General features: G+C 42.9%; 2 protein-coding genes across 2 annotated transcripts in view; both read left to right on the top strand.

The window, feature by feature from the left end:
* LOC146577772 (protein NLRC3-like) overlaps nt 1-25,705 on the top strand; it is a 121,912-nt gene that overhangs the window by 4,691 nt on the left and 91,516 nt on the right. The window lies entirely within an intron of this gene.
* On the top strand, nt 698-25,705 carry LOC146577774 (NACHT, LRR and PYD domains-containing protein 12-like). The gene is made up of 7 exons (XM_085249684.1): nt 698-740; nt 5,523-7,362; nt 7,955-8,131; nt 9,871-10,042; nt 21,301-21,467; nt 23,838-24,011; nt 24,687-25,705. The coding sequence occupies exons 1-7, from the start codon at nt 698-700 to the stop codon at nt 24,697-24,699; spliced, it is 2,586 nt and encodes an 861-aa protein (XP_085105810.1). The 3' UTR covers nt 24,700-25,705.

Below are 25,705 nucleotides of genomic sequence, written 5' to 3'. Positions count from 1 at the left end.
ATCTTGGCAGCTGCACGCTTGACTTTTCTCTGTTCATGGGCAGTTATTTTGCACCTTGGTTTTTCCACACGCTTCTTGCGACCCTGTTGACTATTTTGAATGAAACGCTTGATTGTTCGATGATCACGCTTCAGAAGCTTTGCAATTTTGAGACTGCTGCATCCCTCTGCAAGATATCTCACTATTTTTGACTTTTCTGAGCCTGTCAAGTCCTTCTTTTGACCCATTTTGCCAAAGGAAAGGACGTTGCCTAATAATTATGCACACCTGATATAGGGTGTTGATGTCATTAGACCACACCCCTTCTCATTACAGAGATGCACATCGCCTAATATGCTTAATTGGTAGTAGGCTTTCGAGCCTATACAGCTTGGAGTAAGACAACATGCATGAAGAGGATGATGTGGACAAAATACTCATTTGCCTAATAATTCTGCACTCCCTGTAGTGTGATTTAGATTTCATTGGTGTAAACACCAGTCACACAAGCTAACCCATGGAGGCAGCAGCAGGCTTTGTGTTTGGTCTGTTGGCTTAAACTAAGAGAGTTTAGTTTGTTAGCACAAAGAGCTGTCAGCTAAAGCCCCGAATGCACTTTGAATACAGACGAACTGAGAAAAAGACTTTAAATACAGCAAACAGTCAAACTGACCACATGTTTTTCTGCTGATCATCTACAGCAGTACGTTTAGCATTCATGCTAGCAGCAGGCTATGACTGTCCACTCAGCACCAACACAGGTAGGAGTGAGCAGTGATGAAGCAGGACTGTGGGCAAGTTTGAGCTACAATCCTATTGGCTTCTCAGTTTCTCCAAAGAAAAGGGGAAAAATTCTTGGTGTTGTGAAGATGTGAGTTGGTCTTGTTGTCGTGGGGCTGGAAGGATGCTGGCAGTGAGAGGCTTTTCATACAGTGTTCAGTAACAGAATGAGAAGAAAGCCAGTGCACATGAAACAAGGTGCTCGTAGTGTTTGTTTACTGTGTTTGTGCCACAATGTCAGATCAGTTGTAGATTCACATGCAGACTTGTCCAGTGAAACCAGTGCAAGTACTGCAGTACAGAGCAAAGACTAAGCAAGGGTGTTATTGTAAACTTTAACAAAAGACTGTTATGTGACAAAGAGTAAGTACATTATTTTTATGAGATTGTTCATCATGTCTTTAATTTAATATTTCCAGTTTTTCCTTCCTGTCTCATGAAGCTGTTACATTTATTGTTTTTCTTTTAGGATCAATAAGAGGCCAGAATCTCCTGGACCTGAACCCAGCTGTGTTTCCTTAAAGAGCAACGTGTCGAAGGATGCTGTTATAGACTTTAAAGGATGTTCTTCTGCTGCTGAGAGGTAATGTGTGTCTAGATGTTGTTCCTGACTCTGTATTTCTGAATAAATCCTCATGTTTAATATCAGCTCAGCTCTTTTTCACACACATTTCTATGTTGGTATGTGAAGCGGTGTGTGTTGGAGTGTTTCCACAAACACAGCAGTCAGAGTGGAAAGAGTGGATGTTGTAGGAGGTGTTTGTGTAGTGAAGAGGCTGAGTGTCTGTAGGACTCCAGCTGCTCCAGCAGGTGTCTCCTTTGTGCTTTGCTTCAAACACAGTGTAGGGAGGAGCTTCCACTCAGGTGTTTCAGGTGTTGCTGGATGGAGGAGGACAAATAGTTTTTCCCTTCAGTGACACTTCAGCAGCTCAATGTTCTGGGAGATGTTTGTCTTTATGAAGGTTTATGGATTCTTGTTCTTACTTTGGTTAAACTGAGCAATACATTTTCCATCTAATATTTAAAGTAAATTTCCAGGTGAATAAAAGATCTGCAGCTGCAGCCTCTGTGATGTTTCACAGTCTGAAAGTAACAAATTCAACCAGAGTTCAAACAAAGGCTTAATATACGTGTGTGTTTGATATAATGCCAACAAGTACAAACAGGTGTTCTTACAGGTCTTAATCACAGAGGTCTGATAAGTCTGGTGACTTTCACACTCAGCAGTTTTGCTGCCTTTTATTTTATATTGGCCTTTTTAAAGCCCTTCAAAGTCTCCCACATTCATACAGAGCTTTTAACACCAAACTCCTTTACAGTCCTTCTCCTCTCACACACGATCACACGACTGATTTGTCTGCAGCAGCTGTGTTACTGCTAGTATTTTATTATGTGTGTAATCTCCTCATATTGTTCCTGTGGTTTAGTTTGACGTCCTTCTGCAAACTCAGCTGCTCTGTTGCTGATACACGTCTCCATGAATATGATTGATCAGATGCTGCCAACACCATGTGTTTCATGTGAGCGCTCAGCTGAAACCCTGGGTTGACTTATCGAGTTAATAACAAGCTTCACGTGACTGTGAATGCTAAAGTGAATCCAGATAAAGGAAAGAGACCCTGCTAATGTTGGACTCACTTCTTAGTGTAGATCCCAGGAGGAAGTTCAACATAGCCATTCTTTGTGCTAGCTCGACCAAACCTGAGAGCACAGTGCAGGATAATGATCATCATCTGTCTCTGTCAAGGACATTTAAAATCCACAAATAACAAACATAATTATATTTGATCATTAAAAATATGTTTTCACTTAAAAAAGCATGAGCACACTGGTGGATTACAGAAACATGAAAACTGGTTAACAGTAAAGTTAATTTAGGTGTAAACAAAGTGTCAAACATACTTAAGTAGAAGGACTGATGTTTGTGTTAAAATACCCTCTTAAAGCTGAAATACTGATTCAACTTCTTTCTCCAAAAGTTGATTCTGTTCATCTGGACGTAGCGTTTTGTGGGAGAAACATTTCGTCTCTCATCCAGGTGACTCCTTCAGTCTCAGCTGACTGCAGGATTCAATCTTATAAACAGGACATTTGCATAATGACTGAAACCAGCCCACTGAAGGAACAATGGGCTGTGAGGTCAGTTCCTTAATCTTAATTATGCAATTCTCATGACCATTGATCAACAACCACTGATCAATGGTCATGAGTACCATTCACAGAGAGTTGGGGAATGGCTGCAATCACAGCATGTAAGATGGTGACAGATGTACCCTTAGGCCAACCCAGGTGGCCTTCATGGGACGGGAAGAATAGTCATCACACAGTCGTTATCAGGGAGTTGTTTTGGTGGGCTCCAGCCTTGGGCCTGCAGCTGGCGCCGTGGTGTCCGAATGTTGAATATTGTTGATTTCTGTTGTGAGCAGCTCGAATTTTAGCACTCTGAGACAGGTCCCTCAACCTCCCGTTGGAGAGCTGCGAGCCTCCCCATGATGGTAGCAAACTTCAGTTTCAAGGTGTTGTCAGTCTTTTGATTCTGAGACTTCACAACTGCAGTGATCCGTTCCGCGATGTTTTCCAACTGTCGCTCAAGGGTGTCATTTTGAGCAGGCCTCTCTCTGATGTTTCCCCTCATACGCTCAATGGTGTTGTTTTGAGCCTTCACAGCAGCTGTAAGCGTCTCCAAGGTGTTGACCATATTACGTTCGTTGTGAGAGGTCGCACCTCGTCCCGGCGCTTCGAATCCAGCGGGCAGCCATGTGGGGGTTTGAACAGCCGGTTCCGCTCTCTTATTTCTCCGATAAAGCAGGGCTAGGCCAACGCCGATCAGCATGAACCCTGTTATCATGGTTCCGAATAGGTAGATATCTTCAGCGTCCTCGATCGACAGTCCCGCCAGGCACACGGTCCTCCAGTTCTGCCACCCGTCCATCGTGTAACCGGCAGGGAAAGTCCCTCCAGGGCACTCAGGCTCTCCCGAGCCCCGACTTCTCGTTGAGAAAAGGGTGTCAATAGCACTCAGGGACCAGTTGATCAAATCCATAATTCTCTTTTAGGTTTAGAGAACGACAGTGAGAGACTGTTCCAGGGAAAAGTAAATTCACACAAGACAAGACAAGGACATAGAGGCGAAGCAGGGAAGATAAGGGTGAGGAGGAGAGGAGAAAAGTGCGACCGCCTTCGCTGAGAGCTGAGAGAGGAAAATCGATTATCGTAGCCATCGCTCTCTCGCATGGACGTGGCAGTCTTGCTGTCTGCTGCGAATCCTCCCCGTACCTCCGTGACCTCGTCTGGTATCTGCTCCCTCCTCTGTAAGAGACAGTAAAGGAAAACACGTCTCTGCCTAGTCTTGAAAATCTAATCTCATCATCCATTGTTCTTCTAGGGCCTCTTCTTCTTGTGGCCTCAGCTAACTGCTAATATTTAAATGGCTAACATTAACATGTGTGCCAGCCAGGTTCACATTTATGATGAACTATGATTAATTAACTGATGTTGAACCTGGAGCTTTACTGACCTCTGAAATTCCTCCTAAAGTGTTATTCAGTGTTGTGACAGTCAGCTGCTTCAGCTGCTGCTGGGATGGGCTGTGGCAAAGAGAACAGAGAAAATCCAAATCAGAGTTTTTCTCTGAATTAAAAGCAAGGAAACAACAATATATTCTACATGGTGAAACTGATGGTTTCTGGTGTTTGGGTCTGTTTTTCTGTATTTATGCAGATAAAGTGTAAACTCAGATGAATTATACCATCAAATGTTAAAGGAAAATATCAGGATGAGTGTCTGTGAGCTGAGAAGGACGTGAAGCGAGCAGTTTATCCCAGAGCTGAAGCTGCTCTGTGTGCAGAGATGAGCTCAGATTCCTGCTGTGATTGATCAACAGTCACAGAAATGTAGACTTGTAGTTATTACTGCAGTATGGTCACAGCAGATACTGATAAACATGTATTATGAGGATGGATGATCAAGTTTCTCACTCTCTCCTTTAAATCTCAGTTTTTTCTTCTTCACAGTTTATCTGTTAATTTATTAATGAATAACACTGAAAGAGTTTCTGTTATATTTCCCCTTGAACATCAGCTTATTAGGGCGGCATTAGGAAATAGCCCCCCTCCAAAGAATGAATAAATGAATGATGATAATAATAAAATGATTAAAAAGCAGAGCTCAGAGTGGTAGAATGGTCAAACATGGATCCACGGGTGGTTCAACTGCATTTGGTGACGTGACTAAAGCAAATCTTTCAAATAATCCCACCATCAACGGGATGTTGTCTCCTTTACTACGGTTACTTTACTTGGTCACCGTGTGAATTTCTTTGAAATGAACCAAATTCTTTTATTTGTTGGTTGTTGCATATTTAACCTCTACAGTCAGGAAAGGAGGAGATGAGGCCTCAACAATGTTGGGTTGTAGCTGTGCTTCAGGTTAGAGTGAGTGTCCATGGAATAAATGTAAGTCAGTGAACTGGAAACATGACTGTGTTCAAACTTTGTTTTCCTTTTTATAATGAGTCTAATCAAAGGTGGACACAAGTATCTCCACTTTGACTTTTCTGTGTCACCATCAGAGCTTCTGCACAGTGTGGAGAAAGATCCAGAAGCAGAGCTGGACTGCAGACAGCCAGTCAGAGCAGCTGTGTACAAAGTAAGACTGAACATCTGTCTGCTGATGGACTCATTTCTGAAAACTGGACTTCTTGTGTTGTTCAGACATTGAAGAGTTTTCTTTCTCTTTAGTCTCATTGTTTTTCTTTCTTTCAGCAGATGTTGGTCTGCAGGAGGTTTTAGATGAACATAAGATCAGTCTGAGGAGGAGATGTGAACGTGTGACTGAAGGAAGTGATGAAACAGGAAGTAGAACCCTCCTCAACAGGATCTACACTGAGCTCTACATCACAGAGGGACAGAGTGAAGAGGTTCATACCCAACATGAGGTGAGGCAGCTGGAGACAGCTTCCAAGATGGACGCCCTCCATGACGCTCCAATCAGGTGCCAGGACATCTTTAAAGCCTTACCTGACCAACAGAGACCCATCAGAGTGGTTCTGACCAACGGCGTGGCTGGTGTTGGAAAAACCTTCTCAGTGCAGAAGTTCACTCTGGACTGGGCAGAGGGCTTGGAGAACCAACATGTCAGTGTGGTGGTTCTGCTTTCATTCAGGGAGCTGAACCTGATCAGAGATGAGCAGTACAGTCTTCTGGAGCTGCTCCATGTTTTCCATCCAACATTACAGAAGGTCACAGCAGAGAAGCTGGCTGTCTCTCAGCTTTTGTTCATCTTTGACGGCCTGGATGAAAGCAGACTTTCATTGGATTTCACCAACAGGAAGCTGCTGTCTGATGTCACACAGAAGTCATCAGTCAGCCAGCTGCTGACAAACCTCATCCAGGGGAATCTGCTTCCCTCGGCTCTCGTCTGGATAACTTCCCGACCCGCAGCAGCCAATCAGATCCCTCCTACATGTGTTGACAGGCTAACAGAAGTACGAGGCTTCACTGACGCCCAGAAGGAGGAGTACTTCAGGAGGAGATTCAGTGATGAAGAGCTGTCCAGCAGAATCATCTCCCACATGAAGACATCCAGGAGCCTCCACATCATGTGTAGTATCCCAGTCTTCTGCTGGATCACTGCTACAGTTCTGGAGCACATGTTGACTACAGAGCAGAGAGGAGAGCTGCCCAAGACCCTGACTGACATGTACTCACACTTCCTGCTGGTTCAGACAAAGAGGAAGAAGAACAAGTACCATGAGGGACGTGAGACGAGTCCACAGGAGCTGACGAAGGCTGATAGGAAAGTTCTTCTGAAGCTGGGGAGGCTGGCATTTGAACATCTGGAGAAAGGAAACATCATGTTCTACCAAGAAGACCTGGAGCAGTGTGGTCTGGATGTGACAGAGGCCTCGGTGTACTCAGGAGTTTGTACAGAGATCTTCAAAAGAGAGTGTGTGATCTTCCAGAAACCAGTCTACTGCTTTGTTCATCTGAGCATTCAGGAGTTTCTGGCTGCTGTCTACATGTTCCACTGTCACACCAACAGGAAGACAAAGGTGGTAGAAGGTTTTCTAGGGAATTTCCGAGAAGAATACAAAAACAGATCTTTTTTTAAGAACATGTTCAAGTCTTATAGCTTCCCATCAATGGATGTCTTTTTGACTAAAGGCATGTATAAATCCCTCCAGAGTAAAAATGGCCACCTGGACCTGTTTGTTCGCTTCCTTCATGGCCTCTGTCTGGAGTCCAACCAGAGACTCTTAGTAGGTCTGCTGGGTCAGACAGAGATCAGTCCAGGAACCATCCAGAGAGTCATCAACAACCTGAAGGAGATGAACAGTTATGAAATCCCTCCTGACAGAAGCATCAACATCTTCCACTGTCTGATGGAGATGAACCACCTCTCATTATTTCAGGAGATCCAAGAGTTCCTGAAGTCAGAGAACAGATCAGAGAAGAAACTCTCTGAGATCCAGTGCTCAGCTCTGGTCTTCATGCTGCAGATGTCAGAGGAGGTTCTGGATGAGTTGGACCTGCAGAAGTACAAAACATCAGAGCAGGGACGACAGAGACTGATTCCAGCTGTGAGGAACTGCAGAAAGGCTGGGTGAGTCCAGATGTGATCATTAACATCATTGATCAGTGTAGCTTAGTAGCTTAATGTTGAAAATAAAATCAGATTGTAAGCAGAAAGTGTTTGTGTCCGTACGCTGCAACCTTCCACACCATTCCTTTATTGTACAGACTCAGCAGCAGCTCCATGGATCCCAAATCCAAGAGTGGAGAACAGATTTGAAGTGTGTCACATCCATGCAGTCACAGCTGTTTCCACCATGTTTCCACTGATATTAATCCTGTTCAATGACACGTTTCATATCAGTGAATATGTTCTTTAGGACGTCCACTGACATGTTTAAGTGTCCTGCTGGAAATCACTCAAATCATCCATGAAATCCATGAAAAAGCCAAAAGCAGATTAAAGCCAAACAAAGATTCTCATTAAAAGTCTGCAGGTCTGAGAGAGACTCAATCGTTGTGTCATGTCAAACACAGTAAGAGGAGCTGAAGCACAGATGTGAAGAGCAGATTCATCAGATTATGACCTCACTCTGTTTTGTCTTCATATACATTCAGTCTCTGTTTATAATGCAGATTTTCTGCTTTTATAATAACACATTTTATATTTTCTATCATCACAGACTGACTGAGTGTGGACTCTCAGAGTCTCACTGTGAAGTTGTGGCCTCAGCTCTGAAGTCCAGCCCCTCCCATCTGACACAGCTGGACATGAGTGGAAATGATGGCCTCCAGGATTCAGGTGTGAAGCTTCTGTGTGCTGGACTGGAGAGTCCAAACTGTCGACTGGAGACTCTGAGGTGAGTTCACTGACTGCGGCTGTTGTTGTTTTTCTATATTTCAGGTCTTTGATGTTTGAAACTTTCTTTAGTTCCTAAATGTTCAGGATGTGTCTGAAGACAAATGTGAAGAAGTTTGAGTGCTTTTAGAAATGTTGTCTTTCCAAACGACTGAACAAGAGTTTTTCCTTTTGGCTCCAAACAGAAGTGACAGACTTGAGCAGGGTTCATTTAAAGGCTGACAGAAGTGGAGTGGTGACGGGGAGATGTTTGACAGGACAGTGTTTCAGCCTCCACAGGTTCATGTTGTGCTCCATCAGTCAGTGAAGATGAAGTCAGTGCTGATGAGGCTGTAGAGTGTGTGAGGGATGTGAATGAGGATGATGAAGATCTGATGATAGCAGATAAAAACAGGCTGCAGAGACTTTGAGCCATACAGGGCACACAGTGTGTGTACAGAACAGCTGAAATCATTATGGAGGCCTCACTGGAATATGGAAGCATCACAGTACAGCTTCAGTGAAGCATTAAAGTCTCTGATATGAGATGAGAAATGAAGCAGCCAGAGCTTTTTCATGAGTGGAAACCCACTGTGACTGTGAGCTGCTGCTACAGCCTCCAGATTAGCCAGCAGCTCATCCTGCTCAACATTTCCTCACCAACTTTAATGGAAGTGTGATGTTTTCAGCTGGAGTGATGGTCAGGGTGGCCTCCCTCTCCTCTTCTTCTCCTCTTCCTCTTTCATTTGTAAAGCCACTTCTGCTGGTTTCATTCATTTGGAAGTCCTGTAGCTGAGTTTGGGAGAGACTAACAGCCTCGGCAGCAGAGGGGAGAAAGGCTGTAACACCACCACTTTACTCTGTTCTACCTGTCACATCATTTTATCAGGAAACAAATATGCTCATGTTTTTACTATGTTTGTCTTGAAGATGTAAGAAGATCACATGGTGCTTTTTATTATTGTGTTGGTTTGTTTGCTGTCTCTTGGATGGAGCCCAGCTGTGCGTGGCCCCTGGGCCTGTGGTCAGAGTGTGTGCTGGATAATCCGGCCCAGGATGAGGCCAAACTGACATGGGATGAAATGTCTGTCACATAATTGAGCTTAGTGTAGTTTCATTTCTGCACAATTTAAAACAACCAAAACTTTGTTCTGTCTTTTCTATGTTATACTGTAGACTTTCTTTGATACTGTGTCCAAAAGGAGCAGCTTTTACTTTGAAGGGGAGGCGTCTCTGTTTCCTCTTCAGGTTGGATGATGGAAGCAAATGAGTGTGTGATGTTCTTTCAGTGTTGCACTTTGTAGACGCTCCCTGAGCACTGGTCTCACAGCCAGCTGCACATAGAGACCAGTGTTGTTAGTCCAGGTCAGAAGATGACTTGTTGGAATGAAAATGAGCTTGTAGTTTGTCTGCTTTAATAATGTGACTGGAAAAAGGTGTTGGACTTCAAATATGTCCATTTCTTTCACACTTCACCTTTAAAAGTGAAGCCTTGTGGTTCCTGGAAGGAAAAACACGACTTTTTCAAGTCTTTGTCCTGTTTTTATGAGAAATGTACGACTTTAATGTGAAACATTCAGAGTTTTTTCTCTTGTTGTGTTTGTTTGAAGCTGCTTCCTGTTGGCTTCAGCTGTTTGGAGTTTCCATTTTCTAAACTTCTACATTCTGAACCTTCTTCAGCTCTGAACAGATGATGAAACACTGAATGATTTCAAGCTCACACTTTGTCTAATAAACTTACATCGTTCATTCTTTATACAGATTGATGGACTGTGGTTTGTCAGAGATCAGCTGTGATTATCTGGCAGCAGCACTGAAGTCCAACCCCTCCCATCTGAGACAGCTGGACCTGAGCTGGAACAACAAGCTGCAGGATTCAGGAGTGAAGCATCTGTGTGGTTTCCTGGAGAGTCCAGGATGTGGACTTGAAACTCTGAGGTCAGTCAGCATGTTTTAGTTGTGCTGAGATGAATATGATGTGAAAGTTGTGCTGACACTAAACTGCAGACATCAGGCTGATATTATACTGATCCACACTGAGGATCTTCATGGTAAAGTCTGTTTTCTTCTTCTCTGGTTTAGTCCATTGACTGCAGCAGAACAATGTTCACATTTCAAACAGTGAGACTCAACATATGGCCCGCGGCCCACACGCGGCCTGCCCACCTTTCCTGATTCAGAGAGAGGGGACCCTGATTAACTGTGTAGTGTTCTTCCTCACAGTTCTAAGTATCAGACACAACAATGAATAATCCACAGCTGACTGTCTTTAGCAGGTCAAAGGTCACGGCACACAGCAGACAGTGGGAAATATTATAATTCTGATCATTTATCAGCACATATCCATATGTATAAAAACAAAGCTGACACTGTGAGACTTGATCAGAGGTGTGATCATCACAGCAGAGGCCTTTGTGTCAAAGTCACTGAGGATCAAACAGAAACACATGAAGCAGATTTTCCTGTTCTGGCTTTTTATAGCAGATAACCTTCAAAATATTCTGCAGTCCATCAAAAACTGAAGCAAACCATGAATCAACATGTGAACATGAGCTGATGCTGCTGAAGTGAAGCAAAGTTACAGAGGTTTGATTACAGACACAGCTGAGAGTTTGTAATCTGTCATCATTTTAAAAGGTTTATGTTGGGTCTAAACTCAGACCCCGCTGTATCCAGGACTTATTCCCATGAAAGAAAAGCAAGGCAACAGTGTTCGATCGATTTCTTGCGCAAGGGAGGCCTCTCGTCTGTGACCAGCACGTTGAAATGACCACGCTGGTGGCCTCCTCTCGCCGCCTTTTATTGACAAACTTCAAACAATAGTTTACAAAACACCTCCCCTTGCAACCCCCTTTGGTTACAAAGACAAGGCACTGTATGTAAGTGTGTGTGTGTGGGTGTTATGTGAGAATGTGTGTGTGTGTGTGTGTGTGTTTGATCAAAGGGTCATAAAACCTAAAAGCAGGAACAACATCCTTGGTCATAAAGAGGGTAGTCTTCCCCCACACCCAATGTATGGTTTACCAAAGATAACACAGTGAAACCATACAAAGGGTAGGAAGCTCTACCAAACATCAAACAGATCTTCAAGTTAGGATGTATCTACAATAAAACCTCCCCCAGCACAGAGTGGCTGGAGAGGTGGTCAGGATCAAAGGAATGGCTTTGATCCTACTGCTTAAACTAAGACTGTACAAATTTAAGAAACACAATGGCAACATTCAACAATTAGACTTAACATTTCCCTCCTTTTTGTCATTGTTCTTAAATTTCAACTTATGCACCCTTTGTTTAGACAGTGTCAGTGTAGATTTCATTCATGCACAGTAAACTACATCCTATACATAAGCAAATCAGTATCAACAGTCCAAAAACAGGAATTAATATTTTCAAAAGAAGATGCCACCAAGGACCAGACGGTAACCAAGCTATCCAGCCTTGTGGCGGATCTACTCCTGTCGTGCAATTCATTATGTATTTCTTCAAGTAAACAACTGAATGTCAAAGGTCAAACAAGAAGAATCATCATTCTCAAAAATCATATGTCACTACAATCCAACTGTATACAGACATAGGTATTTAAACGCATCAGTTGACTTTATTGTTTGTCCATGTGGCTCTCAGCTAACTTCAAAGCTGCAGCCTGGTCAACACCCTTCTTTATGACTCCTATCAACCCCCAAATCTTCTCACTGTAGGCATCCTGTGGGGGTTAGAGTCAACTTGTGAATTATCTGCATTTACAACTCTTCTCCTGTCCTGTTGTCACCACAGAAAAAGCTTTGTAAAGGAAATTGGATCAAGCTGTTTTGATCTTCTTGGCTCAAAACCTCAAGTGTTCATGATGTAATGTAGACAAAAGGCTTCTCTGTTTACATCCTTCTTGCAGAAGACAAAAGAATAAGTGATGTTACCATGTTCCATGGTTAATCTCCAACTTGGGCTAATCCATTGTCCTTCGTACACATAGGCAATTGGCCTGTTTCCAGTTCGTTTAACTGTATAATGTCCTGCAACAAGTCATATTCTTTGAGTCAGACGAGCAGGTCTGTCCTACCAGAGCAGTTCACCTTCCCAGCTACTGGTGAATCAACCTTCCATTCAGGTTCAGAGCAGTTGAAAAGTTGGCAGTGTTCCCGGATGTGTTGCTAAAGCAACCAGACAAACTGCCTCGCTCTCAGTGATGCTACAGGGCCACAGTCCAGAAGAATGTGTAGCCAGTGGCATCACAAGCATAACCATTGGTCTCGTTCTTTATGTGAGTGGTTGTGTTCTTAAACTGCCACCAGTAGTTGTTGAAAACCCATGCTGGTACTGGGTGTGGTTTGCTCTGTTCCAGTGCGCTCCTGTCATCCCACTCAGGGTCCACAGGCACAAGAAGATGCACAGCACATTCCCAGCCATTCTGATGAGTACCTGTGGCTCAGTTGGTTTCTTCACCGGATTGAGACGAGGGGCCCTGGAGGCTTTCCCCCCCCTTTGTTCCCGGTCTTCCTGCCACTTACTCCGAGCTGGCCTGGATGTGTGTCACCTTCTTGCAGTGCGCTTGATATATCCAAGTGTTCCTTCCAGCAATCTTCACTGCTGCGGTCGTCGTCAGCAGCATCCGATATGGACCTTCCCACCATGGACTGGATCAGCACTTCCTCTCCATGGCCTTATCAACATCCAATCTCCAGACTTCAGACTCTGCTCCTGCGAAGAAACAGAATCATCTGGCAGATCATTTGTTCTCATGACTACTTTACTTTTAAACATTTTCAAGCATCTAATCTGCTAATATGCTCTCTCTTCTGCTTTTCTATCATCACTACAGAAGACTGGAACTCTAAATGCTCTAACATGTGTAATCTCAAAGAGTCAGACCATTCTCTGTTGGAGTAATCCTCATGTACTTATTCTATACAGTCTAACCATGTCCTGCCTGTCTTCCTAAATCTTAACTTTACTGTCTGCAAAAGTTTTTTTTTTAAAGTATTTAATAATCCTAGAGTGAGTATAACGACTGCTCATCTCCCTCCTGTTTGAGACATGGCATAGCCAATGGCTCAAAATAGCAGCAGTCTTATACAAATTATCAGGCAGTACTGGTTTATCACACAGATAAAAAATCATCCTGCAAGCTTGCTCCCTCTGTAAGTCACAACTATTGTCCTGCAGTAGGTGAGTGGGCCTGCATGTCTGCTAATGCTGTACTGATAAAAGGTTAACACCATGTTTAACTAAAGCTGCCTCTTTTGCGATCTTATCTGCAAAAACTTCCCCTAATGCAACCGGATCTTTCCCTCACATGTGTGCTGCACATTTACAAACGGCAATTCCACTGGTTAATAACGCTGCATCCAGCAGAATTTGCAAGAGTTTGGTGTGTTCTGCAGGTTTCCCTGTAGAGGTTGTCACACCTCGTCTCACTCACTGCACTACAAAGAAACGTACAGTAGCAAATGTATACTACCTATCAGTGTATATTGTCTCTCTACAGCTTTACACGCTTCCGTTAAAGCTAGCATCTCTGCTGCTCAAGCAAACATGAAACATGCTAGTTGTCCTACATAGATAACTCTCTCTCACTGTCTGCTACAGTAAAACGTGTTCTAGTCTGTCCCTCTGCTGTTGTAAAACTCAAATCATCAACAAACCAAACCTTTCCCTCAACGAGTGGCACATCTATTAAGTCATCCCTCAGCTTACACTTCTTCTCCTCGCGCTCTCTACACTCATGAGAAGTGCCCTCCTCCGTTGGCAAAAAGGGTTGGACAGATTCAGAATTCTGCACCACTTTATGGTAATATGTGTGGTTGTGAGAGTAACATTAAAGACAAGTGTCTTGTAGGTGTCAGAAATGTAAGTTTAGTCTGCAATAGTAAACATCTACCTCGTGTGGAACTAACAATTGCAAAAGGTGAAATAAACTATTGAAACATTGTACAGCTTAAGCTGCTGCACATACTGATCTCACGCATGGAGGTAAAGCACGAGCAACTAGAGCTAATCTTTTAGGATAGTAAGTTACTGGCTTCACTTGTGGAAAAAGTGCTGTTAGTTATTTTACAGTCACCTGGCATTTGTGCTGTTCACAGAACCACAAGTCCATCGCTGGACCTCCTCTGCGCTGTCACTTTTTGGAGCTTGGCACGCTCCCTCAGGTTCCATTTTCCAACGCTGAAAGTCTCCTTGTGACAATCCTTTGGAAGCCCAGTAACACAGCTCTCTGTGCTGAAGGTGATCTCCGATCCTCCTGAAGACTCTCTCCAGGCCTCAGCTTCCATCTTGTGGACGATCCTCTCAGTCACTCCTTCTCATCATGGCACCTCATGACATCTACAAATTGAAAAAATGACACTCCTCTCGCCACACGGCTTTCGCCATGTGTCAACTCCCCAATGAGACATGTACAAGAGTGTTGCACAGTCTCCCTAAAACAATCTCCAGGGTTTGTCCCTTGGAGCAGCTTCACTCCAAGCTGTAACCCTGTGTAAGAACATTAATCAGCACTTAAATGTTCAGCTTGTTTAACTCCCAGCTCCTGTATCACAGAAGACAAAGTCTTAAATTTAAACAACTTCACATTTGCAACCAACTGTAGATCATAAGAGTAATAAAGTATTCAGCATCACAGAGACAAGTATCATTGCGGGTTTATTCTAAACTCATTAAACTTCTACTTTTTCCCATAATTTATTCCAACTTATTTAACATCTCAACGTCATTCCACATTATAATCAGTGAACTTCACTTATAGGCCATCAAAGCCTCATCTGAACATGGATGCACCACTTGCATAGGTTTAATACTTGTAAATAAACAGCTAATCACACAAATCACTGCAACAATAATAGAAAACATTGTTTAATATTAATTCTGGACCCCACCTCTTGACGCATGGACACTTCTCATGCGTCAACTCACCAAACCTGGATCCCTGTCTTAAAAACTGGCTCCACCAGGAGCCTGCATACACAAAATCTGGAATAAAATCAAACTTCACACGTATAAACAATTATATCAAAAAAGTAATACGCATTCAGCACGGGCGAGACAAGTGTCATGTGCAGGTTTTCTCAAATCATTAAATCACTATCATTACCATAATTCGCCTCAAACATGGATCATCCCATGTGCTCAGTTAACATTAATGTAATCGGTGACTTCTCTTAAGCAAAGTCACTCCACTCATATATTTATTATGGGTCCAAAAGTGGCCAGCAAATGAGCCCATAATAAACTATTCCATAAATATCGTAATCTCTTATTTGTTTTACTCATGTCACTTGTCCGCTTCTGCTGAATGCTACATGCACTCTTAAAGAAAACAAAACCTGTAATAAAGAAACAAACATCCACCAGTTGTTCTGCTAAAAACCACATCATCAAATCACATGAAAAACTGCAATGCTGTAAGAAAAAATGCAAATGTTAGCGCTGCGCAGGTGTGTACACACTTTCTCACAGTAACTTCTGTGAGTACCACAAGCCCATGAATAACACACCTCTGATAGATTCACAAACATAAAAAATGGCATTTAAAAGGTTAAACCATCACGCAACCTCAGATGTTGCTATCATCTTTCTGCTCCTGTAACAGAGACACACACAGAGATACATCCACACCTTTGTCAAGTGGGGGTTGACTTCACACAATGGTGTTAAGTCAGTCAGTCAGTTCCCGATTTATTTTAAAATTCTTACTCATTCACTCAGTGATTCCTTCTTTTGCTAATTGTGGAAATTATCGTCGCATTCGTTTCCACGCTCAGCAAAACAACGTCATTTCAAAAAGAAAAATAATTTAGACTGGATTTCCTCGTTGAATCCTTTTGGACAGGAATTTGTTTCCTGATTGTCCCAAATAAGAGCCCATTTTAATTTTGGGGAAGCTCACTTTGCAACAGTTTTCTCGACGACGCTTCGATTCTAATCGTGCAGATCTGCTCAACAGAGATCATCAAACAAAACTTTCAGTGCACCATGAAAGTAACAAAATAAAAGAAAGAAAATAAAAGAAATCAAAGAAAATAAAGGAAAGATAGGCCTTGTTTAAATCATGACACGTGTTCTTCATGCCAGGGGGATAAATCGTAACAAAAGACAAATCAAACAGCCAGTTTAATCTCAAACATTCATCCAATCAGCCATACACACAACATACAGCATAACCCTGTTGTCTTAGCACATAATAAGTTTTAGTTCTCATGTAACTAAATGTGTGCCATGGTAAAACTTCTTCACACACCAGAAACTCACAATCAGCTCACTCAACTCACTCATTTAAGACCTCTCATCAGCATTCTGTTTTCTCCTCTATGATGCAACCATCTGTCCTCCTATAATATTCAGTCCACTAGTCTATGTATCACTTTCATCTTACTAGTGACTTGGACAAGATGACAAACAGAATCTCATGCTTAAGATGCTGTCTGGTCTCATGAGTATCATTGTATGTGTATATGCATGTAGGGTTAGTATGGTTAATGCATTTTCAGTATGTTTTTGTGTTCATCTCTCACCACACTTCCATTATTCTCATCACTGCTTAAAACAACACACATCTCTCTGTCTTTTTTCTTTAACTGTACTTTTCTCCAAAACAGAAAATAGCATTACAGCTGTTTCAGACTGAGAAACACCAAACACTCTTCGTGCTATCATTCATCCACACAACTATTTTATTTCTTTTTGTCCACTGGGCAGGTGACCTGCAGAATCACGTCTGCCCCAGCTGGATACCTTTCACACACACCATGACGTCAGACACTCTCACACTCATGGAATTGATCAGGAGAAAAACTTTCTTCATCTTCACACTCTGTTACAGAAACACCATATGTTTTGTTTTTTTTTTTTGTTTTTTTTTTGTGTTGTGTCAGGGATGGATATGTAGTTGTAACGTTTGTGTTCACTAACTTTACTTTCTGTTTCCTACCCTGCCAAGTCTGTCTTGGACTCAATGCTGCTCCTAATATGCCTTTAATCTCTCCTCCACTTCTGCCTCTGCTCTCTCACGCTCTTCTCTGACTCTACTTTCTGCTAACATTCTTGCTCTTCCTAATGCTTTTCTATGGTGTTGTTCTAGAGTAGTTGCAGTGGATTGAGCTGTAGTTTCATCCTCAGGTTTCACAACTACTTCTTGCAATATTGCTCTTTTAACATTCTTGCTTCTCTCCTCTTCTGAACCTGCTCCAGCCACAACTTAGCAACTGCTAACTGCAATTCCTTCCTCTGCTTCGCTTTACCTGTTTTACCTGCTACACTTACAGCTATTCTTTCTACCAGCATTTTACACTGAACTTCCACTAATGTCCCTTCAAATCCACATTTCTTATACCAACAACCTACATACTGCGTGCTGCCTGGTAAAACTTTCTGCATAAATTTTACATCTCCTTCTAAGGCAGACTTACACATTTTATTCTCCATTACAAGACAACAATCAGCCACACTCACGCAGACCACGTCTGGCCCGCACACACACAACATAGGCCTATCGCTTGCGTCTGCACGCACAGCTAGCGCTCTCTGTTGAAAACTCTCAAACGCCCCATATGGCGGAGAATTCAACCTTCGGACACTCTCCAACGCCCCAAATGGCGGAGATTCCGGACTCTGAACCTAGGTTCTCTCCACGCCCCAAATGGCGGAGAACTCTCTACGCCCCAAACGGCGGAGAAGCCTGCGTCTCTCTCACGCGGCTAGCGCGCTCCCGGACTCACGTTTAACGCACAGCCCGTAGCCGCTCTCTATTGTTTTGGGTCCACGTGCGCTCTCGTGACCAGCGCTCCCCGGGACTCAAACGTTTCACGCAGAATCACGGTGACGCGTATCTAGGATCCCACATTCATTCACACGGTTATAGAGACGCTCTCTAAGGCCTTCTGTACTCACTGTTTGTTTACGTTCATGGGAAGAGTCTCTGGATCCCGTCAATCGTCATCCATCCCGAGGGGAGGTCAGGCGCAAACTTCCCGGCCTGGTGGCAAGCCAAAAACACCAGGGCTTTACGTCAATCATCCCAGACGTTGCGGTGGCATCCTCTCCCTTTCCTCGGTGGATGCAATGTGTTAGGCTCCGGCTCCGAAGGACCAAAAAATGTTGGGTCTAAACTCAGACCCCGCTGTATCCAGGACTTATTCCCATGAAAGAAAAGCAAGGCAACAGTGTTCGATCGATTTCTTGCGCAAGGGAGGCCTCTCGTCTGTGACCAGCACGTTGAAATGACCACGCTGGTGGCCTCCTCTCGCCGCCTTTTATTGACAAACTTCAAACAATAGTTTACAAAACACCTCCCCTTGCAACCCCCTTTGGTTACAAAGACAAGGCACTGTATGTAAGTGTGTGTGTGTGGGTGTTATGTGAGAATGTGTGTGTGTGTGTGTGTGTGTGTGTTTGATCAAAGGGTCATAAAACCTAAAAGCAGGAACAACATCCTTGGTCATAAAGAGGGTAGTCTTCCCCCACACCCAATGTATGGTTTACCAAAGATAACACAGTGAAACCATACAAAGGGTAGGAAGCTCTACCAAACATCAAACAGATCTTCAAGTTAGGATGTATCTACAATAAAACCTCCCCCAGCACAGAGTGGCTGGAGAGGTGGTCAGGATCAAAGGAATGGCTTTGATCCTACTGCTTAAACTAAGACTGTACAAATTTAAGAAACACAATGGCAACATTCAACAATTAGACTTAACAGTTTACATTTCTTCAGTATATCCACATTTGCAGCTGGTACCTCAACCTCCACTTGTCCAACACAACTGCTGTCCACTGCCTCCATGACATTGTGATTTTGCTGTTGGTCTTCTGTCAGATCTTCATCAATCACTTCTGCACGGGGCACACCTTCAGACTCTGCAGCTGCATAACGAAAGCCTGTAAGATAAAATTAGACATAAGGTAAATGTACACCAATATTCCAATGACAGGTGTGTGATTCATCTGGAAGTTATGTGCGGATTAGTGTACAGTGATAGCAATTTAGTATGTTTTTAGAGGGGGGGGGGTTGTTTACCTCGATGGGTGCTCTTTTTCGCTTCCGTTGCGTACGCCTTGAGTGCCGGTCCGAGTCTGATACAGGTATGTCGTCATGCCCCATGTGCAGTGTTGGTGCCCAGTCTGGATTTGTTACATCCATTTCATATGCTGGTTTGCCTGCAATAATGCCAAATCATAAGCTACTCAGTCGACATGATGTGGTTCTGCAGCATCACACATTAGCATGTTTTATCTCATTATCTATGACCGCAGCACGTTGAAAATAACACTAAAAGCCTTTCAAGAGTGATATGAATTAATTTAGAACTCACCGGAAAGAAAATGCCGTGAGCAAACCAACAAAAAGCTGGGGATTGCAGAGAACTCGATATCCGCTCGTCTCACCGCTGCAATCCAAGCCTGACGTCTTTGTTTAGTAATATCGGATACATGGGATCCCTCACGTTGCCTCCAGGACGGAAAACGATGAAAAGAGAGCCCGTTATCCAGCTTCTTGCCTTCACGATCGTGTGATCTAACGTTGCAACCGACAACACAACACGTACGATCCATAGCTGAAATGGTATCCTTTGGCTGGCCTACTGTCATGGCGGAAGGGGGCGTGGCCCATCTCCCGTGACATCACGCTCCAAAGCCCTATAGGTGGGAAAATGTACCATGTCGACCAATCAAAAATGATATGGAAACATGACATTTGGTTGTTTAGCAAAAGGGGGAAGTTTTAGGAGTGACCGGCAAGAGAGAGCGAGTGAGCGAAAGAGAGAGAGAGTTTTGATACGTGAGAGATTTGTGACGTTTACCGTGTTTGGTCTCAAGTTAGTTTGTTGTCTTGTGTATTTAGTGTGTAGCTGTTGTTTTGTTTTGTGTGTCAGTTCTACTAGTGATCGTCACAGTTGCTGCCTTAAAGCCAACAAAGGCAGATTGCAGTGTAAACGCTGAGTGACACACCTGCTGTCAGACCTGCAGGTTTATCCCTGTGCTGTTCTCATATGTGTTAGAGTGACACAAACTATTGTTTGACACCTGATTGTTCTGTAAATAGTTTGAAATGATTATATGAAAAACGTCTGAGCCTTGGCTGCATTTTTTGGTAAATAGTACCATATAACTTTGTTGTTTGCAAAACGTGTGCGTATTTTTAAAAATGTACAATCTCTATTTGCATTTCAAGTTATGAAGATGATTCGTTAAACATGTGTGTGGTTTTTACAGTCAAAATATCACTTTCTACTTGTATTTTAAATTTTGTCTGAATTTAGATAAATTGTGCTGATACAGTTGGTCAAAATGAGAAAATAACAGATTGGCAAGATAAACTGTTTTTAAAGGTAAAATATAGAGGCCACATCAAAAGTAGTCAAGAAGGGTTAAAGGCTAAAAGCAAAGTTGTCACCAAGTACTGTTTATATTTGTGTGTATTGCTGCAGCTTTTTTGAGTATTAATTTGGTGCCTTTGTGTGAAATAATGGTATTGTGAGTGATCCATATAGTCACAAAGAATAGCCACTTGTTTCTGTGCTACCAAAGTTCCCCGGCTTTCATTCAAAATGTGTTTATCGTCAGCACCTGCACATTAAACTACTTAAACATTATAAATGTCTTCAAGCTCACACTGAGGCCTGTGGGGTACTATCAGCCACTGAGACAGTACACACATTTATATGTGTTTGTATATGAATATTTCATACTTTAAGACTGCCTGTTTATTTAAGGGAGATGAACAAAATACATTGGAATTGTACAAAATAATATCATGGATGATAAATTAAATAGATTTTAAGTAGATGCTTGTGCATTCTTAAAGTCTTATATGTTGAACTGAACTATGTGATCTGTTCAAAGCCTTAATCTTAATTTGAAGTGAAATGTGCATTTTGAGTTTATACACTATGTATATAAGGCGACCGTTTCCTTTTGCAGTATTTTTGTGTGGTGTACTTTTCTATGTCTTAACAAAAGGGGAACAAAGGTGTTTAAGTTCACCTAGGATGATGTGTTTTAATTTTCACATGGTCTTGCTTGAATTTGACCCTGACAAAGGCGTATGAACTCTGTCAGCTGTTTGGAGTTTCCATTTTCTAAACTTCTACATTCTGAACCTTCTTCAGCTCTGAACAGATGATGAAACACTGAATGATTTCAAGCTCACACTTTGTCTAATAAACTTACATCTTTCATTCTTTATACAGATTGAGGGACTGTGGTTTGTCAGAGATCAGCTGTGATTATCTGGCAGCAGCACTGAAGTCCAACCCCTCCCATCTGAGACAGCTGGACCTGAGCTGGAACTACGAGCTGCAGGATCCAGGAGTGAAGCATCTGTGTGGTTTCCTGGAGAGTCCAGGATGTGGACTTGAAACTCTGAGGTCAGTCAGCATGTTTTAGTTGTGCTGAGATGAATATGATGTGAAAGTTGTGCTGACACTAAACTGCAGACATCAGGCTGATATTATACTGATCCACACTGAGGATCTTCATGGTAAAGTCTGTTTTCTTCTTCTCTGGTTTAGTCCATTGACTGTAGCAGAACAATGTTCACATTTCAAACCTTCAAAGAAGAAGAAAAATCCTCCACTGGATAATTCACTGTGAAACTCTCCAACTCTTCATTCCACCTTAAAGTCTGTCTGACACTGAAATCCAAAGCAAAATGTGCGTTTGCTTTACAGACAGCAGTCCAACACAAACATACACACATCATCCAAAACACAGTCCAACATCCAAATCTCCTCCACTGCCAGCATGAATGATGGGAAAGAGAAGGAGGAACACTCTGACATTCAGGGTTAGAATGAGTTTCATGAAGCAGACTGTGAAGATCAAAGCTGCATTAGAAAGCTTACATGAATGAATGAGTGGACAGAAGTGGACAGAGATCATCTGAAGCACTTCAAAGGCTGTAAATCAGCACATTTCTCTTTATTCTTTATCAACTCTGTTAGTTTCTCTCAGTTTTCTGTGGAATGAAGCTAACAGCAGGCTAATAAGATGCTGACCAATAGGTTTCTATTAAAGGTTGTAATTTGTATATGAAAAAGTGCTTTGGCTCAGCAGGGATCAGCTTACAGGTAGAATACAGCTGCTGGATGGGATTAGCATGTCATAGCTATCTACCAAACTGCTAACTGGGGGATTTCAGGCCATCTATGGATCATTTTTGCTAACTGTTTATTCAGCTTAGGCTCACAGGGCTGCAGCCTGTGCCCTAGCTGTCATAGGGCAAGAGGCGTGGTCCACCTGCACAGGTGAGCAGTCCATCACAGGGCCAACAGAGAGAGACAGAGAAGCACTCTCTCACATCCACACCTACAGCCAATTTAGAAGCACCAATGAACCTAAGCAGCATTTCATTGGACTGTGGGAGAACATCCACCCTCCACAGAAAGGCCAACAAGCTTCAACCTACAACCTTCTTGCTTTAAGGCACTAGTGCGAACCACTTTTCCCCATTTCAGCACAAATCCTGCATCTTCCTGTTTCTGACTCCAGGCCAGCTCCACTAACACTTTCTCATCAGACACTGCCACCTAGTGGAGGAAGTCTTAGTTCCACTTGAAGCTTCAGATGACAGTTAGTTCCTTTACAAAGAGGTGGAGGTGGTGGGGCCACAGCACCATCATCACTGAGTGCCATAGGACACTTAACCTTTGTTTCCATATGCTGGGAATTTCCTGTTGTTCCAAGGAGGACTGGAAAATGTGTGAAAATCTCCCAGTCAGTTCCTCACAGCACACTTCAATCATTTCCCTCCCACAGCATCAGGACCAGGGCTTTTTCTCTCTTTGGTCCCACTAAGAGATTTCCACACAAACACCTCATCAGTGGGACTCTCAGAGCTACCAGCCCTTTGCTACAATCACAAAGCTCTTCATTGAAACCAATGATATCAAAGCTGGAATCAAATGAGTCCAAGTCTTCTGCTGATTCAGCATCACATTCATCTTTGCTCCTTGTTCTGCATCCCCACCATGGACTTCATTCCTTTCCAAGCCAGCCTTGAGTGTCCTTTATTCAGCTCATCCTCTGCTTTACTCTTACACCTGATTTTAGCTGCTTTATCTCTCTTTCAACAAGTTTCTGTGCCTCAATCTTTTTCTTCTCTCCCTCATAACAAGACAGCTTCTTCTGCCTGAGAACATGTTGGAGTGATTTACTAATCCAGGGCTGCTTATTGGGGAAAATACTTCCTGTTTCCAAAGTAATCCCCATTTTTCCCAGAAAGAAATGTAAGTAGAAATCGATGATCTCAGTGAGAACATGAGCCTTTAAAAAGTCCCAGTGGGTGCAGTCAAAGCAGTCCCTCAGTCCCAGTATAGAGTCTTTGGTCCAGACTGGAACAACTGTGTGCCCAGTTTGAGCTCTCTTCAGTCCTGTGACCTGACAGACCCAGAGGGGCCATCACATCACATTTAGAAGCTCCCCTAATGGAGCCACAACACATGTCCAACACTTAGTCTGTCTTGTTGGACCAACTGGAAGAAATGATTCAAGGACTTAGTCACAGAACAGAGATTCAAATCTCCAAAATCCAACTGGCTGCATCAGGACATATAGTCTGAAACTCTGCACAGTTTCCTGTTTGAAGCTGCTTCCTGTTAGCTTCAGCTGTTTGGAGTTTCCATTTTCTAAACTTCTACATTCTGAACCTTCTTCAGCTCTGAACAGATGATGAAACACTGAATGATTTCAAGCTCACACTTTGTCTAATAAACTTACATCTTTCATTCTTTATACAGATTGAGGCTCTGTGATTTGTCAGAGATCAGCTGTGATTATCTGGCAGCAGCACTGAAGTCCAACCCCTCCCATCTGAGAGAGCTGGACCTGTGGGGAAACAACCTGAAGGATCCAGATGTGAAGCAGCTGTCTGACCTTCAGCAGAGTCCAGACTACAGACTGGAGACTCTGGTGTAAGTAGAGTGATGGAGTGAGTGGGTGGTGCTGTCAGCAGTATTGTACTAAACACAGTCAGTATGAAGCAAAGATCCAGTGTTTCCTGTAAAGCTGCAGCTTCTCAGTGAAGCTGTGAGAGGAGAATGGTGACAGGCTTCAGGATTGGACACAAACACTTCCTGTTTCTGACCTTTATGGTCACCATGGTAACGGCTGACACGCTCTGATCAAACACTGTCAACAGCCAATCAGCTCTCTGAACAAAGCAGCACGCAGACCAATGACTGCATTCATTTCCAAGTTTAAAGCAGTGAAGAACACAGTCTGTAGGTGAGGAAGAATTTAGTGAGAGCAGATGTTTGGATGGAATTCCTCCAGTTAACAGCTGGAACCGGCCATCTGGATTGTTGGGCTTGTTGTTGGGGTTCCTACAGAGCTCAGAGTGGACACACCAAGGTTCTTCTAATGAATGAAAGTCCAAACTCAAACTAGGAGGGAAAAACATTTTCATCAACTTCAATAAAAATCCAAAGATTAGAAAAAGTGAAGCAACAATGAGTCCTAGTACAGTCCCAGCACTGAAGTCCCTGCTGCTCTTTATACTGGATGTGCTGCATCACTGACTGACAGCTGATGAAGAGTCTCTGGAAACACTCGTTTATCTCCTCTGCTCTTCCTTCTTCTCTCTGCAGGTGGAGCTGGTGATGGTAAACAGGACGGTGTGTGTGCTGAGAGAGGAGGAGCTGTGTCCTGATGATCCAGAGAGGTTGAAGCAGCAGCAGCTTGTGTGTAGAGACGCTCTGACTGGGCCATGTTACTGGGAGGTGGAGAGGAGAGCTTCATCCAGCAGTGACTGACAGAGGAATGAGAAGAAGTGCAGATGACTGTCAGTGCTGCAGAGTGAACTGCTCTGAGAACAGCTCCACTGTCAGACACAATGTAGAGTCCAGCATCATCCCTGTGTGTCCCTCTGGATCTGACAGAGGATCATCAGTGTATCTGGACTGCTCTGCTGCTGCTCTGTCCTTCTACAGTCTCTGCACAGTCTCTGTCTGACTCTGGCTTCAGACCCTCCTGGATCAAACTCACCTGGAAAGACTTTCAAACATCACTCAATAGATTTGAATACAGAATATATTTGATATATACTGCAGATGTACTGTAGAGTTGCAGTTTGTCACTTGTAAATACAGTCTGTGAGCAGCTGTGAGCTGAAAGATCTTTCTAGAAACAGGAAATGTTTTCACTCTTCTGTTGCTTTTTCATATATTTCCACAACATTAAAATTGATCCCATCTGTCTCACCTGTTTCATGCTTTTCAAAGTCAAAGTCAACTTTATTGTCAATTCTGCCACATGTACAGGACATACAGAGAATAGAAACTTCGTTACTCTCAATCCCTAGATAAAATAGAAAATGAACATTTAAATATAAGAGTGATTAAAAATGCAAGTAAAATATTTTAAAGTAAAAAAAATTAAATAATATAATACAATTTTACATATAACAAGAAAGCTATACAATATACAATATAAGGGTAAATGACATTGAGTGCAAACCAGGCAGAGTAGTGCAAATAGGCAAATAGTGCAAATGGAGATTTGGTAATGTACGGTATGAGATAGTGTAACACAAAGTCTTATGAGGTAATGGCAGTCCAATGCTCCACAAAGTGACTGGTAACTGGTGCAGGCCAGTGAGTGAGTCAGA

Source organism: Mchenga conophoros, linkage group LG3 (genome assembly GCF_057382185.1).
Source record: "Mchenga conophoros isolate Kocher_MC1m ecotype Shallow Benthic linkage group LG3, M_conophoros_male_GT1.1, whole genome shotgun sequence".
NCBI classification, from domain to species: Eukaryota; Metazoa; Chordata; class Actinopteri; order Cichliformes; family Cichlidae; genus Mchenga; species Mchenga conophoros.
Note: the sequence above shows the minus strand (reverse complement) of the source record. Positions and strands in the feature narration are given on the sequence as shown.

Excerpts from the sequence above, each read along its gene's own strand:
- LOC146577774 (XM_085249684.1), top strand. The coding sequence starts at position 698 with ATGCTAGCAGCAGGCTATGACTGTCCACTCAGCACCAACACAG. Across the intron at positions 7,363-7,954 it reads AGGAACTGCAGAAAGGCTGG|ACTGACTGAGTGTGGACTCT; the intron begins GTGAGTCCAGAT and ends CTATCATCACAG. Across the intron at positions 10,043-21,300 it reads CAGGATGTGGACTTGAAACT|TGTGGTTTGTCAGAGATCAG; the intron begins CTGAGGTCAGTC and ends AGATTGAGGGAC.